The sequence below is a fragment of the Sander lucioperca genome, chromosome 9 (assembly GCF_008315115.2).
Source record: "Sander lucioperca isolate FBNREF2018 chromosome 9, SLUC_FBN_1.2, whole genome shotgun sequence".
Classification (NCBI taxonomy): domain Eukaryota; kingdom Metazoa; phylum Chordata; class Actinopteri; order Perciformes; family Percidae; genus Sander; species Sander lucioperca.
Genome location: NC_050181.1, coordinates 23,626,491 through 23,644,645, shown reverse-complemented (window position 1 = coordinate 23,644,645; position 18,155 = coordinate 23,626,491). Strand labels below are relative to the sequence as shown.

General features: G+C 41.5%; 2 protein-coding genes across 4 annotated transcripts in view; one reads left to right on the top strand and one right to left on the bottom strand.

Moving 5' to 3' along the window:
• LOC116043968 (cadherin-18-like) overlaps positions 1-8,466 on the top strand; it is a 108,637-nt gene extending 100,171 nt beyond the window's left edge. The window contains exons 10-12 of one of the 2 annotated variants that reach the window (XM_031291016.2): positions 2,502-2,616; positions 4,162-4,431; positions 5,418-8,466. In XM_031291016.2, coding sequence (XP_031146876.1) covers positions 2,502-2,616; positions 4,162-4,431; positions 5,418-6,079 — 1,047 coding nt within the window. In that variant the 3' untranslated portion in view covers positions 6,080-8,466. Of the gene's footprint in view, positions 1-2,501; positions 2,617-4,161; positions 4,432-5,417 lie in introns of those variants that run through there. The other variant, XR_004898349.1, reaches the window with a different exon arrangement.
• Positions 8,467-12,751: 4,285 nt separating this feature from the next.
• Positions 12,752-15,316, bottom strand: LOC116043982 (E3 ubiquitin-protein ligase TRIM39-like). Of its 2 annotated transcripts, XR_004898213.1 has the most exons (3): positions 15,162-15,316; positions 13,161-14,932; positions 12,752-13,117 (listed from the first exon to the last, which is right to left on the bottom strand). XR_004898213.1 is itself a non-coding variant. In XM_031291037.2 (2 exons), the coding sequence occupies exon 2, from the start codon at positions 14,921-14,923 to the stop codon at positions 13,283-13,285; it is 1,641 nt and encodes a 546-aa protein (XP_031146897.1). In that variant the 5' UTR covers positions 14,924-14,932; positions 15,162-15,316; the 3' UTR covers positions 12,752-13,282. The 2 variants fall into 2 exon arrangements, 1 of the variants encoding a protein (XP_031146897.1); XM_031291037.2 differs by having other exon boundaries at positions 12,752-14,932.
• Between the last annotated feature and the right edge of the window lie 2,839 nt (positions 15,317-18,155).

Below are 18,155 nucleotides of genomic sequence, written 5' to 3'. Positions count from 1 at the left end.
TAATACGTGGGCCGTTATAACTGACTTTCTCAACTACAGATGGGGGAGACACAATGGACATATACCCAGAGCTACGGGAGAAGCTGGAGAGGCATAGCTTACTCCCCACCCAATTAGGCTAATAAAGTAATGATTAAAAAAACACAAATGCTTGATCAAGGGCCCGGCCCGGCCCGAGGATAGCGGCAGAAAATATCGTCCCGACCCGGCCCGAGGGTCGGGTCCGGGCTCGGGCAGAGAATCTAAACTGTATCGTAGATACATACACTCGGCACTTTAGAACCTCTAGGTTTAAATGAAGAATTTAATTAAACTTGCTTTCTAAATTTTTCTCAAAGTATGTCAAAATATAGTATTTAAGATGAATATACCTTTCACATTGTATTGTGAACATTTTATGCTTGTTATCTATCAATATTGTTTTTAATCACTCTTGACCTGTTTGTGGGCGTTTGCCCTGTAATGAGTGTAGCACCTTGGTTGATATGGGTGTATCTTCAGGTAGCCAACGCCCCCTTTACGCACAATCACACCTGTTGATGATTCTTATCAAGGGCTTCACTGCCCATTCTCTCCAAGGACTCTAATGAAGATGTAACTTTACATCGAAACGTTAGTCACTGTTATGCACTTAAAAAATAAAAAACTATAACTTAAGAAGACATCTGTGTTGCACCGGCGATCTGTTTACTCTACATCTTCTTAACAGATTAGAAGAATATAATAACATCAAATGGAATACCGCGCACTGACCCTTTTTTCCGCCGTCAAACTAGCAAAAGTGGATTTGGACACGCTTCACGCCGTGCTCTTAGATTGTTAAAATAGGGCCCTAGGTCTCTTGCTTTGGTCTGAGGCTCTGGTGGATTTTTAACAAGTATCTTCCAGGTCTGGCTCTGCTCCCAACTGGATCTGGTAACACGATGGGCAGCAACACATTCACAAACATCTGGCATTCCGCTGCACATTTCCGTCTCTGGCTTCTTAAATCTGGAAACTGTCAAAGCTGTAATTTGGAGTCTTCAAATCACACATTTAGGCCTTTGTACATTTACAATTGTAAAAACAAAAAATGGAATGAATTGGGGCTTTGGATGTCAAACATTATGATTATTAGCGTTTCCCTGGGTTTTAAGAGCGCTTAGGTGCAAAAGACGTCAAACGCTCATTTGCATATTGGTGACGGCATTGTGCAATCATTTGCATGAAGTTAATTGTTTGGTTGTCGGATGCAGCGAGGCTAAGATCGCTAAAGCAAAACTTGTAGGAGCGGCTTGTCACTGAAATGAGAATAGCTGGTCCACCTTATGAACAGCAATGTTAACTAACCGCTATACTGTAACAGCAAGGCTAGGAATACTGTCACTCCCCCAAACACAGCGGGAGAACCTCTCGTAGTAGAGCCGTTGATCCAAAGCAAAGATCCTCCATACTAAAGATAGCGCATTTCAAGTGTGGATGGATAAAAAGATATATTTGTTTAATTAACAAATATTCTCTTTTGCTAACTTTAGAAGTTTACACAGCTAAAAAAAAATATATTTAGCATCACAGAGATTAGTCTTGCTAGGCCGTTCACAAACATTAGCTGACGTTAGCTTATCTGTGTTGCCAGATCTGGCGAGAGTTTGTTCCCGAAACAGAAACAGGTCTCAAACAAAGTTAATTTTCTCCTGATGTGTCCTTCTGTCGTGCCATTTTAGTGTCAGAATGTTCTGCAGATATGTGGCTTGTAAAAAAAAAAATGCGTCCAATATTTACTTTGGTGACTACAGGGCGAAAGAATCGCTCATAATCTGTGTTCACGTTAACTTCTCCCGTTGGAATCAATACAGTCAGGACCTGCTGCTAGTTTCCTAAAGAGGCGTGGCAGTGGCAGAGCCAACGCAACACAGATACAGGAAACTACTCTGAGTTGAGGCGCCTCAGTTCTAAATCGTCTCTGTCTTTATTTTTGGCCACTGCATACAAATGTCCTTTTTCTTTGTTCTCAGTTAGAAAAATGTTGCATTGTTTTGGCAAAACAACCCACCATTAAACACTTTACAGAGGTTGCCAGTCTCTCAACTCAACAGCTGATTAATAAGCAGTTTGCACCTTAAAGGTCAACGCCCACAAAAAAAAAAACCTTTATTCCACATTAATGAAACAATATGTGACGGTTCAGAAGGATATCATTTTTTTAATTTATTTTTAATTCAACCTATATTTAACCAGGTAAGACCTATTTAGATCAATGATCTGTTTTGCAAGGGATAAAGGATATGAGGATGAGAAAAGGAAGGAGAACATCAGGGATTTGATTAGGGTTACTGATGACTGACTCAGACTGTGTGCATTGGAGAATTTCAAACAAATACTTTATTCTCAGCCTCTTTGTTTCTTAATAATCTTGCTGGCTTTTGTTTCCCTCATTTATCTCCATTTGCATTTCTTGTCTTCTCGGTTGCCCTTTGTTTTTGTTTTTGTTCCTTCACATCTCTTCTGTTTTTCTCCATCAGGTGATTCAGACCATCCGAGCAGCAGATCTTGACAACTTTGCAAATGGAAGGTTTTCCTTCTATGTGCCTGCTGAGCTTCCTGCCAATCCAAATTTTACTCTGAAGGACAACGGAGGTAAGACTCTTGCGAGCACACAAATATCCATATCCATAATGTGCATACAAATTCATCAAAATGCAGGAAATGATAATACATTTCTTTTTATCTATATAGCGCTTTACATGGTATTCAAAGACACTTTACAGTAAAACCAGCACATTAAAAAACAGACAAATCAATCAAAGCAACACATGAAACAAGCATATTAAAAGTGATTAAAACAATAAAACCAGTAACTAATGTGACTATTGCAGGTGGAAAGCTAATCTGAAGAGGTGTGTTTTGATGAGTGATTTGAAGTGTCCAGGTCAGTACAGTCCCAGATGTGTATGGGTAGGGAGTTCCTGATGGAGGGGGCTGCGATGGTGAAAGCTCTGTCACCCCAGGTATGGTGCTTGGTCCTGAGTGGTGCGGAGAGGAGGTTTGCGTCAGAGGAAGGAGCCTGGTTATGGAGGGCTTTGTGGGTGAGGAGGAGGACTTTAAACTGGATGCGTTGGGGAACAGTTAGTCTATATCCTCGACTTCCTACCTTCCACGTCCGGGATTGCTCCTGTGCCACAGGAAATTCCGCCAGCATGTCTTTCCGTTTCCTTCTGCTTTCTTTGTGTTGGAATTCTAAACTCTGGTGGATTTATGAGGACTATGGTTAACTGCTCCTCAGATTTCTGCAGGGTAAATCCAGACAGCTAGCTAGACTATCTGTCCAATCGGAGCACCCAAGATGATTGTGATTGGTTAAAGAAATGCCAATAAACTTGAGCACATTTTTCTCCCATCACGGAATGCTATGTGAACTAGCCAGACCCTCCTCTACTCCGCAGCGTGTGGATGGTCTGGCAAAGCGAGACTAAGGAACAGGGAGCCAGTGGAGGTTCTGAAGGAAGGGAGTGATGTTGTCACGGGAACGGGTTTGGGTTAGGAGGCAGGCAGCAGAGTTTTGGATGTACTGGAGTTTATTTAAGGCTTTTGCAGGTGAACCGTAGAGGATGCTGTTGCAGTAGTCGATTCTGGAAGTGATGAAGGCGTGAATCAAAGTTTCGGCAGCAGAGAAGGTGAGTGATGGGCGGAGACGGGCAGTGTTTTTGAGGTGGAAGAGACAGTTGTGGTTATTTGGTGGATGTGATTTTCAAAAGTGAGGTTGCTGTCGAAGATGACTCTGAGGTTACGGATGTGTGGGGATGGAGACAGGGTGGAGTTGTTGACAAGGAGACCGAAGTTATAGGTGTCCTTTGTGAGGGATTTCGGGCCGATGATAATCGAGTCAGATATGACGTTCAAAGTTTCCTGAGGACCCGGAGGAACCCCTTAGTGTGTCCTCCCAATGTTAAAATGAAACCTACACCCTTGTCTCTACATTGTCATGTGGATGGATCCACGATCATAAAGAATATTACCTGTATAGACCGAGTTAGCTTATTCAACAAGCGTGTTTTACGGTACTTGCTTAATGTGCTGTTTTGCTGTCTCCTTCACCTTTCTCGTACCATCCTCCCTCTCACCTACCTCCTTCCCACACCATCCTCCCTCTCCCTCCTCCACCCTGTCCTCACTGTCCCCCAGACAACACTGCCAGTATAATATCTCATCGGCGTGAGGGCTTCAGCCAGGACAGAGACCCGGAATTCTTCAGCCTGGTGTTGGTCGTGGCTGACGGCGGGGAGCCTCCTCTGAGCAGCACCGCTACACTCTCCCTCAGGGTGTGTGTGTGTCAAAGGAACGCCAGGGAGCGCAACAGCAACAATGTCTGTCAGGCCCAGGCTTTCCTGTCTTCGGCTGGTCTCAGCACTGGGGCTTTTATAGCCATATTGCTTTGTATTGTCATATTATTAGGTAAGTATGTGGGTGAAAAGTCTGTGTCCTGTATTTCCAATAAAGTTATAAAATGCTTGGAAATGGAAGTACCACTGATTAAAGATGTGTATGTGTAGAATTTTGTGTTATATAATAACACAAAATTATTATTTAAAAATGATTCTTATTGCATGAAAATGTGACAACCCAGGTTTAAATCTGTGCCACCCTATGCGCTTTGGCTAGGGCCTACTCACCCACTGGCCAAAGCCTGACGCCCATAAACGTCCCGAACACTAACACACTCTTCTAATGGGTCATAAGGGATGATTGAGAGGGATTAATTTTATATGTGTCTATACATTTTTTTGTTAAAATTCTACTCATTTGAGGGGTTTAATGCCCTATGTGTAGATTTTTTGTTTTTGGAATAGGACAATCCCAGTAAAAATTGATGCGGTCTATGTGTTGCCTTTGCCAAAGTTGGAAATTCTTCAATGTTCATCGTGGTTTTAAAAAGGTTAAAATGTATTCCTCTCATTGGACAAACCTGATTCCATCACAGTACGTAATGCATCTGATTTAGTACTTTTGTTATTATATAAAACACATTTATTTGTTCTATTTGTGTTTTAAATGGAACTATTCTTGTATTGAGGATTTCCCAATCAGTCTTTTCAATAAGTAGTATATTAGTTTGTAGTACCTAAACATGAAAGCTGATTCATTAGCTCCCAAACAGAAAGAACGCTGAGTAGACTGTGACACATTGTCTAAAAAAGCTTTCCATGAATAAAGTACATGTTATATTAGGTATTATAAAATGTGGGTATTTCTAATCTACTTGAACAGAAAGCCATATATGTTTTTCAAAAGAATCCAATATGCAATCATCCAATCATTTTGTTTGTCATTCAAAAAGTACTTTGGATGTCCTTGGTTTTCTCTTACTCTCTGTGTGTATGTCTCTTTGCCCTTTATCCTTTCTTTCTTCCCTTTTACCTCTCCTTCTCACTTCCTCCCAGCCATAGTGATGCTATTCACCCAGCTGCGAAACAAGAAAGCAAGCAAAGAGCCGTTGATTCTCTCTGAAGAGGACATCAGAGAAAACGTGGTAACCTATGACGACGAGGGAGGCGGGGAGGAAGACACGGAGGCCTTTGACATTGCCGCACTTCGAAATCCCAAAGTCTCCGAGCCTCGCAGGAGGTTCCACACCTACCTTGGCCATGGGCCAAGCCCATACGGAGAGGAGGATGAGATCGAGGAGGACACGATCGAGGATGGCGAGGAGGGGATTATGGTGGTGAGGAGGAGGAAAGCACGGGAGTTAGATTGCGGGAAATACAGCCCGGAGTTGGAAACTACCTGGTTTGTCATTGACTGCGTTCCGCGAGAGATCAGCCAGTCGGCACCTTCACTTCTGCTAGACGGTCAGGACATCATTCAGCAGATCATCCAACAGAAGGTGGCCGAAGCGGACTCTGACACACGGGGCCCACCGTATGACTCGCTTCAAACGTACGCCTACGAAGGCCGTGGGTCCTTGGCCGGCTCAGTCAGCTCTTTGGGCCTAAATGCGGCAGTGCCCGAACTAAACTATGCCTTCTTGGAAGACTGGGATCCAGAGATGCAAACACTGGAACGAGTGCAGCTGGCTGCAGGTCAAGCTAACCCTGACACCTAAAGATTTCCATCAGAAGTTTTTTTTTTTTTTTTTTTAAACCTTTGGCCAGATTTGCTGAAACGGATTGCTTTTTAACTTGTGCCATTTAAACATGGGTGCGGGGATGCAAAATGACTGCCGCAAAAAGCTGGCAAATGGGAACTGTGATATCATGTGAAATCAGAGGATAAGAAAAGCCATTTATTTGTAACAGGAGAGAAGAACACAGAGGCTGAAGGGAGATTTTGGGAGAATAAAATCCTAGCTCAAGTGCATTGCTGAAGTGTGGGACAAAATGCACACTGACGGAAGACCAGAGTTTTAACATGACAGGTGAGCTAATGGGGTTCTCCCTCTGCTCTGCTTGTTATGTGTGTTAGTTGAAAAGGTACAGCTATTCCGTGGCCCAAAGGATTCTAGCCTTGATCTTCACGGTTGCTAAAACATGTAAAAACCCAGGGCTGTATACCAAACTGGCTTGGAACATGATGACCCACTGTTCGCGGGTCATATCACCAATCATCCATTGGCTTGAAATATGGGAATATATGGGGAGTTGTATTTATTTCTTATTCATAAAAAAACAAAGAAAGATCTAGAGAAAACTGATGGCTGCAGTGGAAGGTGCACAAGTTGCAGATGTTCTAAAGGCCAAAGAAAGCTACAGGTCCTCCCCTGATTATTGTTAAATTATTAACTCCTTCTGTAAGGTCATAGAACCTTAAAAATGTTTGCAACTTAACAACCCCTAACCTACACTATTATAAACAGAAACTATACTTGTTCTCCACAATTCAAGCAAAGATTTTCTATCGACCACAGAGTTCTCACCCACTGTCTTGAAAACTTTGTTGGTCTTTTTGCAGCTTTTCTTCTTATCTTACATCACCAGCAGAAAATTTCTTCATTAGACTATTCTACTACAGTATTCACAAACCTTCCAAAACACAATTGAAAGGCTCCAGCGAATTTAAAACTGTCTCAAGATAAAGGTAATAAAGAGGGGGCACATCAGTTAGGTTCATTTGAGGCTTTGGTACAAGGTTCCTTCACGTTCCACTATGTTTTAGAAACTTGGACGTTTCAGATATACAATATTATAGTGTCAAATCACAACAGAAGTTATCTCAGTACACTTTCCATATAGAATAGGTTAAGACCACACTATAATTTACAGAGACCCAACAATTTCTCCAAGAGCATGAGACAACGTTAAGGAAAAACTTCCTTTTAACAGACAGAAAGCTCAAACAGAACCTGACTCTGGGTGCAACCAGTTGGTGTGAGAGGAGGGGAATTCTTTGTTTGTTGTTGTCACTCTTGACAATTCTAGCAATTTTATTTACATAGCGCAATATCACAAACCACAAATTTGCGTCAAGGGGCTTTACAATTGGAACAGCAAATGACACCCTCAAGAGATAACGATGACATGATTGTCTGAACTGTGCCAGAACAGTAAGCAGAACCCATGGCAAACATTATGTTTTATTTAATAAGTCACTGCAGTGGAAAAAAGGCTATTGGTAACACTAGCCACGTTTCCATTCACATGTTTTAATGCAAATTAAGTAATACGAATGAACAATGCCTTATGGAAACAGTAGTCGATTGAATTTCATGAATATTGACACAAAGTTTGTACGTTTGATCACATCGGATTTTCTCTTAGTCTGTAAACACGGAGACTTTTTTAAATTGAATTTACGAGCGAAATATAACAGCTATTTTAGATTGCAAAAATCGTTGTCGTCTGGCCTTTACGTGCATCTGCATCATCATAGCGATGTTTTGATAGCGTTGTCTTATTATAGCTTGATATGTGGCTATCAGCTGGCACATAAGCACTATTACAACTTGTCCAATATGAACCATTTGTAGGTAGACGGCGCGATCCAGTTTGGCTAGCAAAACTTTGTTCGCAGATGTTTGCTTGAATGTTGAGCGAATCAGTGCGAAAATGAATGGAAACACCTTAAAATGTCTCAAATCAATTCGATATACCAATTTGATCACAAAACAGCATGTGACGTCGTTATGCATAAGTATTTATTCACTTTAAATGGATTGAAACACACTTTGTTTTTAGCAAACTTCAGATCATTCGATCGACAATTGGATGGAAACATAGCTGTCAAGTGAAGTTTATAATCATTTAATGCCAACTGCAAGACCTCCCTCCTCTTTCTTAACCTGGCTGACTTCTGTGAATCTATGGAAATTATTTCAGTATGCATATTTTCAGTGGGTTAAAATCAATGAAAGGACTGTACCTTTTCAGATGTTTTCAGAGTGGAAATGAATGACTAAGTTGACTGAGGAATAATCAGGAAGATGGAGGAAATGAAGCCTATTTTCCCTGGTGTATATTTTTATTGGTGAATAAAAAGATCAATGATTTCAGAAAATGGTTTGATCATGTGCTTTGATTGGTTTTGGATCCATATGTCCTTGATAAGTGCCAAAGTTTTGACTTGGTTTCTATTATTAGGTCTGATGCAGCAGATGGCCATTTGGGGATTCTCATTACGTATTGTGATTAATGTCTTTTCTCTGACAAAAAAACAACCAAAACAAAACAAACACTCTTCTACTTGCTTTTTTCCATTTCTCTTTCTTTTCCAGTGCTCCACTGGAATTAACAGGGAAAGAAATACCTCACACAAAGAGCCTAAAAAGTGTTTTAATTAGGGCCACAGGAGTATTTTACTTGTAATTACTGGCTTCAAACACCACAGAGTGCAGCTTTTGCATTGAGGGATATGAAAATCTGCCTAGGAAACAGTTTGCCTGTCGGTGTACCTACATATCTCATCGCTGGAGGTCCAATAAAAGACATACATAAATCACTGTAAGTCTTTTGTTAAGCTTTTCCAATGATTAATACAGTTTCTATTACGGGGTTGTTATTTTGAATTAGCTGAGCTATTTAACACGGCAATATTCAGCCTTTTTTACATATGTTTGGTGCATGTTAAGCATGAAAAATGACCGCATCAGCTTTTCATTGATTTGGCTTCATGCAGCATTTTCTTTTATCTCACGTTTAGCGGAGAATGCTCGCTTGCCTATTTTTAGGGGGTTGCTGGTTTACACTTCCTTAGATAAAGGCGAAAAAAAAGGTTCGAGCATCACACAACCAATTATGAACACCATCCTTGGGTGTGCTGTTTTTTTTATTCAAGAAGTAAATAGGTGTATTGATGTCCTTACGGTCTTTAAAAACAACAAAGACCTCAAACTGAGGGCTCAGCATGGCTGGTGTAATAGCAGGGCTAAAATATATTAATAATTCATCGCAAATGTAATTGGGGTTCTGAGTGAAGACAGCATTTAAAGGGCATCTCAGGGTAAACTGCAAATACCAGCTTTAACCATCGCACTTACAAATGGGATTGCAAAAAGCCAGTGTTCCCTTGCCAGACACAGTAAATGGAGCCACTAATGATCCTCATCAACACTTTCAACCAGCATCTCCTGGGGTTTCATTTTGCTCAGTTTTCACAATTTAAAAAGGAACAAAGGCACAAACCAGAGCTACCATAACGTTCTCATTACAAATGATATATGTATATGTGGGTGTGCATCTGATAGGAGTGTTCATTCATCAATTAATTCACTTCTGTTTTCTTGGGCCTGTTTTACAAAGCAAGTCCAACTTAGTCTGTTTCTCTCTGTGCAACATCCCAATTCCCTTCATTTGACCGTTTCTCAATCCTCGCTTGTTAGTAAGTTACAAATAACTCAGTTCAGTTCTGGAGCTGCAGCTTCGTTCTGGTTGCCAGCCAGGTGAGATGAGCAAGACACCCCCTCATCCCGCCTGTGCAGGACCAGAGGTGAATATGCTTTTCTTCTTTCACGATACATGGGTGCCGATTGGATTTGTATTGCAATTTTCATTTATTGCGATTCAATAGTATTGAGTATTGTGATTTTCATTTCCTCCTTTAACAAGAACAAAAGTTGAATAATACACTTCTAGAGACAATATACCCTGAGGCATATCATAAAACTGATTGTTTTTCAAAGAAGAATGCACATCACGTAGCAGTCAGTTAGTCTGACATTTACTTCATTTGTAAACAAGAACATAACATGGATTTTCGTCATTTTCTGTTGTAGGCGCCGTCGGCAGTACCAACCGGACATCGACTACCGGCTTCTTCTTCACCCATTGGCTGATGGTGTGGATGCCCTACCATTAGGGCTGGGCAATATGAGGCTTCATTTTGGATATCGTGATATGGCATAAGGGGCTGTCTTAAGTCGTTTTATCCACACTATTGATTTTTTTTTTTTTTTTTTTACAGTAGTGGAGACATATAGCCTCGTATAAAACAAAATTGCAGGGCCTCTCAGATCAATGGATAGATCGATCCCCTGGTGCAAATTCACATCCGCAGTAGACGAACAAAAGCTGCTTTTCATTTTGGTTGAATGCAAATGTAACCATGTTGTTCTACTGCAGCTGTAGGTGTCTGCAGCCACAAGATGGCAGCAACTACTAAGAAACAGGATCACATGGTCTTATGTCAACATGTTTCAGGTATACTTCAGCATAAGAAGCAAGGTGATCTACAGCAGGAAAAGAAAACTGTGGCAGTGTCCAACAAATCTCTTGAACATCTTGTGTGTCTGCCTGCATGAGAATCATGATTAGTGTAGTGGACTGACAGCAGTGGTGGAATGTAACTAAGTACACTTGTACTGTACTTAGGTACAAATGTTGAGGTATGTGTACTTTACTTGAGCCTTTTCTTTCCATTCTACTTTCTACATCTACTACATTTCAGAGAGAAATATTGTACTTTTTACTCCGCTACTTTAATCCGACAGCTTTAGTTACTACTATTATAAATTAAACTACCCAACAATATATTATAGGCCTACACGTCCAGCTGAAATGATTAGCCGATTAAACACTTGGTTAATTGCAAGAACTGTTTTGATTGTTTCCAGTTTCTAAAATGTGAGGATTTTTTGTTTTTGAGCTTTTTCTTGACACTTTCAACCTTTTGATACTTTAAACGCTCTTTTGACACTTTAAGCTTTTTTTCTTTCCAGTTTCTAAAATGTGAGGATTTTTCTGCATTGAGCACTTTTAATTTGTAATACTTTAAGTACATTTTCCTGTTGATACTTACGTACTTTTGCTTAAGTAACATTTTCAATGCATTACTTTTACTTGTAAAAACAGCTTTTATTCGGTGTGCTATTAGTACTTTTACTAAAGTAAAAGATCTGGATACTTCTTCCACCACTGACTGACAGTAGAACTGTATCATCTGCTGTGTAATTATCCTGATACAAATTGGGCTTCTGCCACGTTAGACTGGTTTTGATGCCAAGCTGATGTATTCTTACACTTGGAGACCGTAGTTATGAGGGTGTGACAGTGTCTTCAGATCAAATGTACACAGACAAATGTCTGCAACTTGACCAGAGTTCAGCAGGTAAGAATGTTCTACTAAGGACATTTGATGAACAGGATAACAATAATCACATTATGTAGTATCCCAGTTTCATTACACTTAATTCTCGAAATATGACTTTTTTTAAATATTGTGACTTTTTACAAAATTACAACTAGTCTTACCAATTATTCGGTTACACTTTACTTGAAGGTATCTACATAAGAGTGACATGACACTGTCATGAACGTGTCATAAACAAGACCATGTCATAAACGTTTATGACATTAAACAACGCTTCTTTTAGTAAGTGTCATTCGTTTTTTGTCATGACAAGTTATGGTTAGGGTTAGGTTTGGGTTAAAACGCAACGCCCAGGATGGGCGCTGCGAGGGGCACGGGCACAAGAGGACCACTGGTGTGAATGAAACACTTAAGCGTTATGTCATAAACGTTTACGTGTCATGACAGTGTCATGTCACTCTTATGTAGATACCTTCGAGTAAAGTGTTACCAATTATTCTTATAACATTACTTTCTCAACTGTTTTTTTTTTACAGTGGCCCCTTATACTAATCATAGCTCTCCATGTCAAAGATCAGCATCATTATTCTGTCAAAACTCTGCGTGTTGTATTAAAGCCCAGAGCAGCAGCAGACCAGACTCTTCCGGATCCAGCTGTGCATCTATATATATATATATATATATATATATATATATATATACATATATATATATCATGAGACATTTCAAAAAATTCATTTTCTAAAAATATTACGCATCACATGTCAGCCAGTCAGTCTGATATTTATTTTATTTGTAAAGAAGTACATAACATGGATTTTCTGCATTTTCTGCTTTCGCTCTGTTTTGCTGTAACCCGTATCCGTACCGTATCTGGAAATATTTAGGGTTAATCATTGATTAAAAACAGTAAAGTAACGTTACCCCTAGTAACAATGTATGAAAAATTTAACTTAAGGTGCTCTAAGCTCTGTTGGGTGACGTCACTTCTTGTTGATGTTCTAAGTATTGTCAAACAAAACGGAGGCTAGCTCGCCCCTCCCTCCTCTTCATCCCGTCCCCTTCCCCTCTCTTCCGCGCACTAACCCCCCAACCCCTACCCCCAAATCCTTCTTGTCAGTTATTGCCTGGAACACTGTTTGTTATGTTTGGTGGTGCAGGTTGGCACAGTTTGTTATTGCTGCAGTTTGTGGAGCCTGGGCTGTCTACAGAGAACGCGTTTTTTTACAGTGTGTTCAGAGGACAGGCAGCTAGCGGATAGTGAGGAGATGTTTGCTGTATGTGACAAAAAAATGTTGTAGCCTAAAAAACGTGTGACATCGCTTAGAGCATCTTTAACAGTAGTTGTTATTTCTGCAGAATAAAGAGAAGATGCCGATGGCTACAGAAAACTGATACTCTCTGCAGAGACATATAATCACCAAAAACTAAGATCCACATGTATCCTGTTCCTCAAAACTGACATAGTGGTCCTGCTAAGCTGTCACACAGAGACAGCATGGAGAATGGAATAAAATATAAATCCAGGCCAAGAAACATTTAAAAGGGCAATTCCTTGCTATCCTAAAAAATAGACTCCTCCACCCCCCATAACAGACCAACTCAAAGTGAATATTAAACGAAAACATGACTCCCGTAGCCTGCTGAATGAGTGAGTATTGTTTGCGCCTTCACCGTAACAATTTTAAAAAGAGGATTGTGAATTTTGGTTCTGTTTTCTTGTCTGTTTATGCCACTTTGATCCTTTGATGACACATGAAATCATTTTTTTTTTTTTCTAAATGACTGATCAGATCAAATCGGTGGGGCTGACAGGTGAAATCGTCAGAGGGGTGGAGTTCGTGCCACCGTGATGAAGACCCGGACTGAAGAAGGGACAGAGCGCCTCGGTGAAGCAGCAGTCGGTGAAGGAGTAGAGATGAACTGCAGCATCCACATCATAAAAGGAGACCAGACCCTCCTCGTAGCTCACAAACACCCCCACCTTCTGAGGCCTCGAGTTTAGACTGAGGCTGACAACGGGGGTAGAAAGAGTGAGGTAATCGTTTCCGTTCCTCAAAGCCACAGCCCAGTAGCCACTCAAAGGGCTTAGTGGGATTGTTCCCTTCCTGTCCACTGACACTTTGACCACTCCCAGAGTCCAGTCAGTCTTCCCTGTAACCTGAACCTCGTAGTAAAATCTTCCAAAGGAGATGCTCTGCCGCGCCAAGACGATGACGTAAAGAGAAAATCTCTCCGGGTTGTCTGGTAGGTCCCTCCTCACCTCACCACACATGACTTGTTTCCCATCATCGGACAGGATGAGCCAGGGATTAGCTGTGCGGTGTTCAAGAATCACATCCGCAGCGTAATGCTGGACCCTCTTCAGCCTGGCCCCATGAAGCAGCTGCTTCTTCTCTGTGCTGATCACCTCCTCCAGCTCAGCCACAGCGTTCAACACAGTCCCCTCGTATGACGGCGGACGGATGCTGACTTCTGTCCAGTTCTTGGTGCACAGAGCAGCGTCCATGGATGTGAAACTCTGGAGGAAGTGAAGATGGTCTTGAATACGCGAGAGCTGCTGCACCTCAGCCGTTCTCTTCCTAAGTGCATGAATTTCTTGTTCCAGTTCTTTGATAAAGCCGTCGGCCTGTTCTTCTGTCGTCTTCTGCCTCTCTTGAATCGTCTCAATAAGCTCGTTCAAGTCTCTCTCGGCCTTCTGGATCAGAGCGGTGAAGGTACGAACGCCGTCTGCGATCTCTCTCTCTGCATCTTTCTCACTGTGCATTTTTAACCGTTCGTTTTTCTGGATCTTGAGCTCTCTGTTCTGAATCATCTGCTGGATTTCAGCCTCTTCCTGCTCCAGGTCAGCCTTCTTTGCTTCATATTCGTCTTTCAGAGAAGCAATATTGTGTGCCATGTGTTCTGAAACAGTGCAGTCCGAGCATACACACGTCTGGTCAGTCTTACAGAACAGCTCCAGTGTTTTATTGTGCTGCGTACACACCCTGGCCTCCATGTTCTCCACAGGATGAGTCAGGGAATGTCTTTTCAGTGGGCCAGGTGTCATATGAGGATTTAGATGAGCACTGCAGTAGGAGGCGCGACACGTTAAGCATGACATCACAGCCTTCAGTTTGGTTCCAGTGCAGAAGTCACAGGGGACTTCCCCTGGTTTGGCAACTTCCCCGCTGCTTTTCTTTCCAGCTGATTGCCTGAACTCAGCAGCCATCTCATTTATGAAAGTGTTGACAGACAGCTCAGGTCGTGTTTTAAATTGTTTTTTACACATGGGACACTGGCACTGAAAACTGTTAATAGTCCAGTGCTGTGTGATACAGTTTTTGCAGAAGTTGTGTCCACATGGTATAGTGACTGGATAAGTGAAAACATCCAGACAGATGCAGCACAAAAACTGCTCCTCAGACAACAGACAGCTGGTACCTGACATGGCAATACACTGAGAACAAAAAGTGAAAGTAACATTACTACGTATCTACTACACAATACACCATTATTTTACAATCTTTAAAACATAAATCGGATCATTGGTATACTTGATAAACATATTTTTTTCATGGCAGACTTCATGTAAATGTTTTAACAGTACATATTATATTTTAGTGCCAGTACAGTTCATGGGTGTGCTATGGCACTAAATAAATATAATTTAATACAATTGACTTTACCTGTATAAGTTAAAGAAATGTTGGAGGAGAAAAGCCTGATGATCCTGATGAATTTGTTTTAAATCCTCAAACACAGAGACTCATGTTGTATGCAGTTCACCAAGTGCTCTGAGCTACTTAATCGTAAACAAGGAAATCAGTTGCTTTGTCATGCCCACTCTTTTGCCCCTCCTTCCCCTGAACTCTGAGTGTGAGTATGTGTCATTCAGTTACGTCTTCCTCATTTGTGTTAGTTCTGTTTTTGTCACATTACTCTGTTGTTGATAGGACAAATGCCTTAACACTGCAGGGCAGGGATTTATAGTTGTTTCAGTTTGTATTTTCCAAGGCATTGTTAGAAACAAAAGGCACACTTTTAGCAATAAGTAGTCTTGCATTGCCAGACTTATCTCCACAGTGCTACAGAGTAAGGTCCCTGGGATAGGAGAAAGACAAGCTTTGTATGCATTTCTTTAAACCAATCACAGCGAAGGTGGCTCTGGAAGGAACGTGTTTTGGTGGAAAATGTGCACGCCGCAAAAGAAAACACCACGTACAATATTAATTTTTCACACAATACAGTAACATGAGCTATTTAAATTAGCTGGATACATGGTTAAATGTAATTTGCTCTTACTGCCGTGTGTACTTAATCCATCCTAAAACGTTCCAGTTACATAGTAAATGCTGTAAACATTTTTTTGTAAATCTTTACAATCATTCCCTGAAAGAACCAAGCAGGCCTACCTTATTGTTCGATCCAAAGTCTTTCCAATTAGTCCTTTTCAGTATGTGGCTTGCTAGTTGCTAGTAAGTTTGTTGTTGCATCCTGAAGCGAAGGGTAACACACAGAGCAGAAGGAGAGGGGCAAAGCCTGACATCTGGCTTTATCCATGTACTTGATCCAGACTAGGCAATAGAGAAACATACACCAAACTATATTTCAGTTTGAAAAACAGCAAATGCATGCTTCATATGATTTTTCATACAATCAACAGAATTACATAATAGCATCACAAATTTTAGTAAAAACACAATTTGCTGGGGGCCACTTGGCATTTGCCTGCTTTGCCCAGTTGGTAATCTAGCCCTTAGTTGTTATACCAGCCAGCCTGATTGTCATTATGACACTCTTGTAAACAAAACTCTTTGTAACATATTTTTTTAGGGCCCGAGTGCCGACAGCGGCGAAGGCCCTATTGGAACTGAAGGAATTATTATTACACCAAATGAATTGGCTTTTTGAGGGGCTTAACATATTCAAAAACTCACCGAAATTGGCGGTCGCATCAAGTGAAAATTTACGTACTTTAAGGGTTTCGGGAATAGGCGCACAAAAATGGCTCGCTAGCGCCCCCTACAAAGTTAAAAAAAATTGAGCCCCTGCAGTGCGTTTAACATAGACTCACGAAAGTTGGTACACATATGTAACATATCAAGATGTACAAAACACGTCATTGGAGCCATATCCTAAACCCAACAGGAAGTCCGCCATTTTGAATTGAATGTTCGAAATTAGTGCGATTTTGGCCATTTCTACATGTCGTACTATAACGAACTCCTCCTAGAGATTTCATCCGATCAACTTCAAATTTGGTCTGTACCATCTTAAGAAGTTAAAGATGAAAAGTTGTTTAAAGAAAAAAATTTCGTCATAGGGCGTGGCCGTGGCGGTGCGGCCATTTTGTGTGTTTCGCCACCAAAACAGGAAGTGGGTGTAACTTGAGTGTACATTGTCCAATTCGCTCGGAACTTTTCAGGATTCATAAGAGTCCAACCCTGAGGACAAATAAAGGCCGATATTTACTTAAAGTCATAGCGCCCTCTAGTGGCAACAGGAAGTAGGCCTAAAAGTCAAGGTGCTATACTTTAACGAACTCCTCCTAGAGATTTCATCCGATGTACTTCAAACTTGGTCTGTATCATCCCAACACCTTAAAGATGAAAAGTTATTAAAAGAAAAACTTTTCGTCTGACGTTGTGGGCGTGGCGTGGCGGCCATTTTGAGTGTTTAGCGATAAACAAAGAAGTTGTTGTAACTTGAGTGTACGTTGTCGTATCTGCCCGAAAATTCTCACGATTGACAAGGGTCCAGACCTGAGGGCACCTACAGGCCAAATTTGACTTTTGGTCATAGCGCCCCCTGCTGGCAACAGGAAATGCGCCTTATATGACAAACATCATCCGATTTACATGAAACTTAGAATGTGTGGTCTACATGTGATACTGAGCCAGCCCCTATAATATAACCATGCCCAATTACTCAGGCCACGCCCCCTTTCATAACATTTGAACCGTTTAAGGTAGAGTCTTGTGTGAGGTGTCATTGAACTCAGCAGAGAGTTGCTTCTTCATTGGTGATGGTTTGGCCCGCCCCCTATGCGTAAGCCACGCCCAATTTCACAGCTAATGAACTGTATGGCGTAGAGTCTTGTGTGAGGTGTCATTGAACTCAGCAGAGAGTTCCTTCTTCATTGGTGATGGTTTGGCCCGCCCCCTATGCTTAAGCCACGCCCCCTTTCATGAATGCTGATCCATCTAAGGTAGTCTTGTGTGAGGTGTCATTGAACTCAGCAGAGAGTTCCTTCTTCATTGGTGATGGTTTGGCCCGCCCCCTATGCTTAAGCCACGCCCCCTTTCATACCATTTGAACGATTTAAGGTTGACCATTGTGTGAGGTATCAATGAACTCAGCAGAGAGTTCCTTCTTCATTGGTGATGGTTTGGCCCGCCCCCTATGCTTAAGCCACGCCCCCTTTCATACCATTTGAACGATTTAAGGTTGACCATTGTGTGAGGTATCATTGAACGCAGCAGGGAGTTCCCTTTTCATTGGTGACGATTTGCGGTGTCTGAGTGCTGCGCAAATGCACGGTCGAAAGGAGCGGCGACCGCCGGTAACCCCAACGCGCGCAGAGGAGCGAGGGCCCGTCCATCGCTGCTTGCAGCTTTAATTACATTAGAAACTCATCTCCGATTTAGTTAATCTGACTACAGTTTGACCACAGCAGTTGA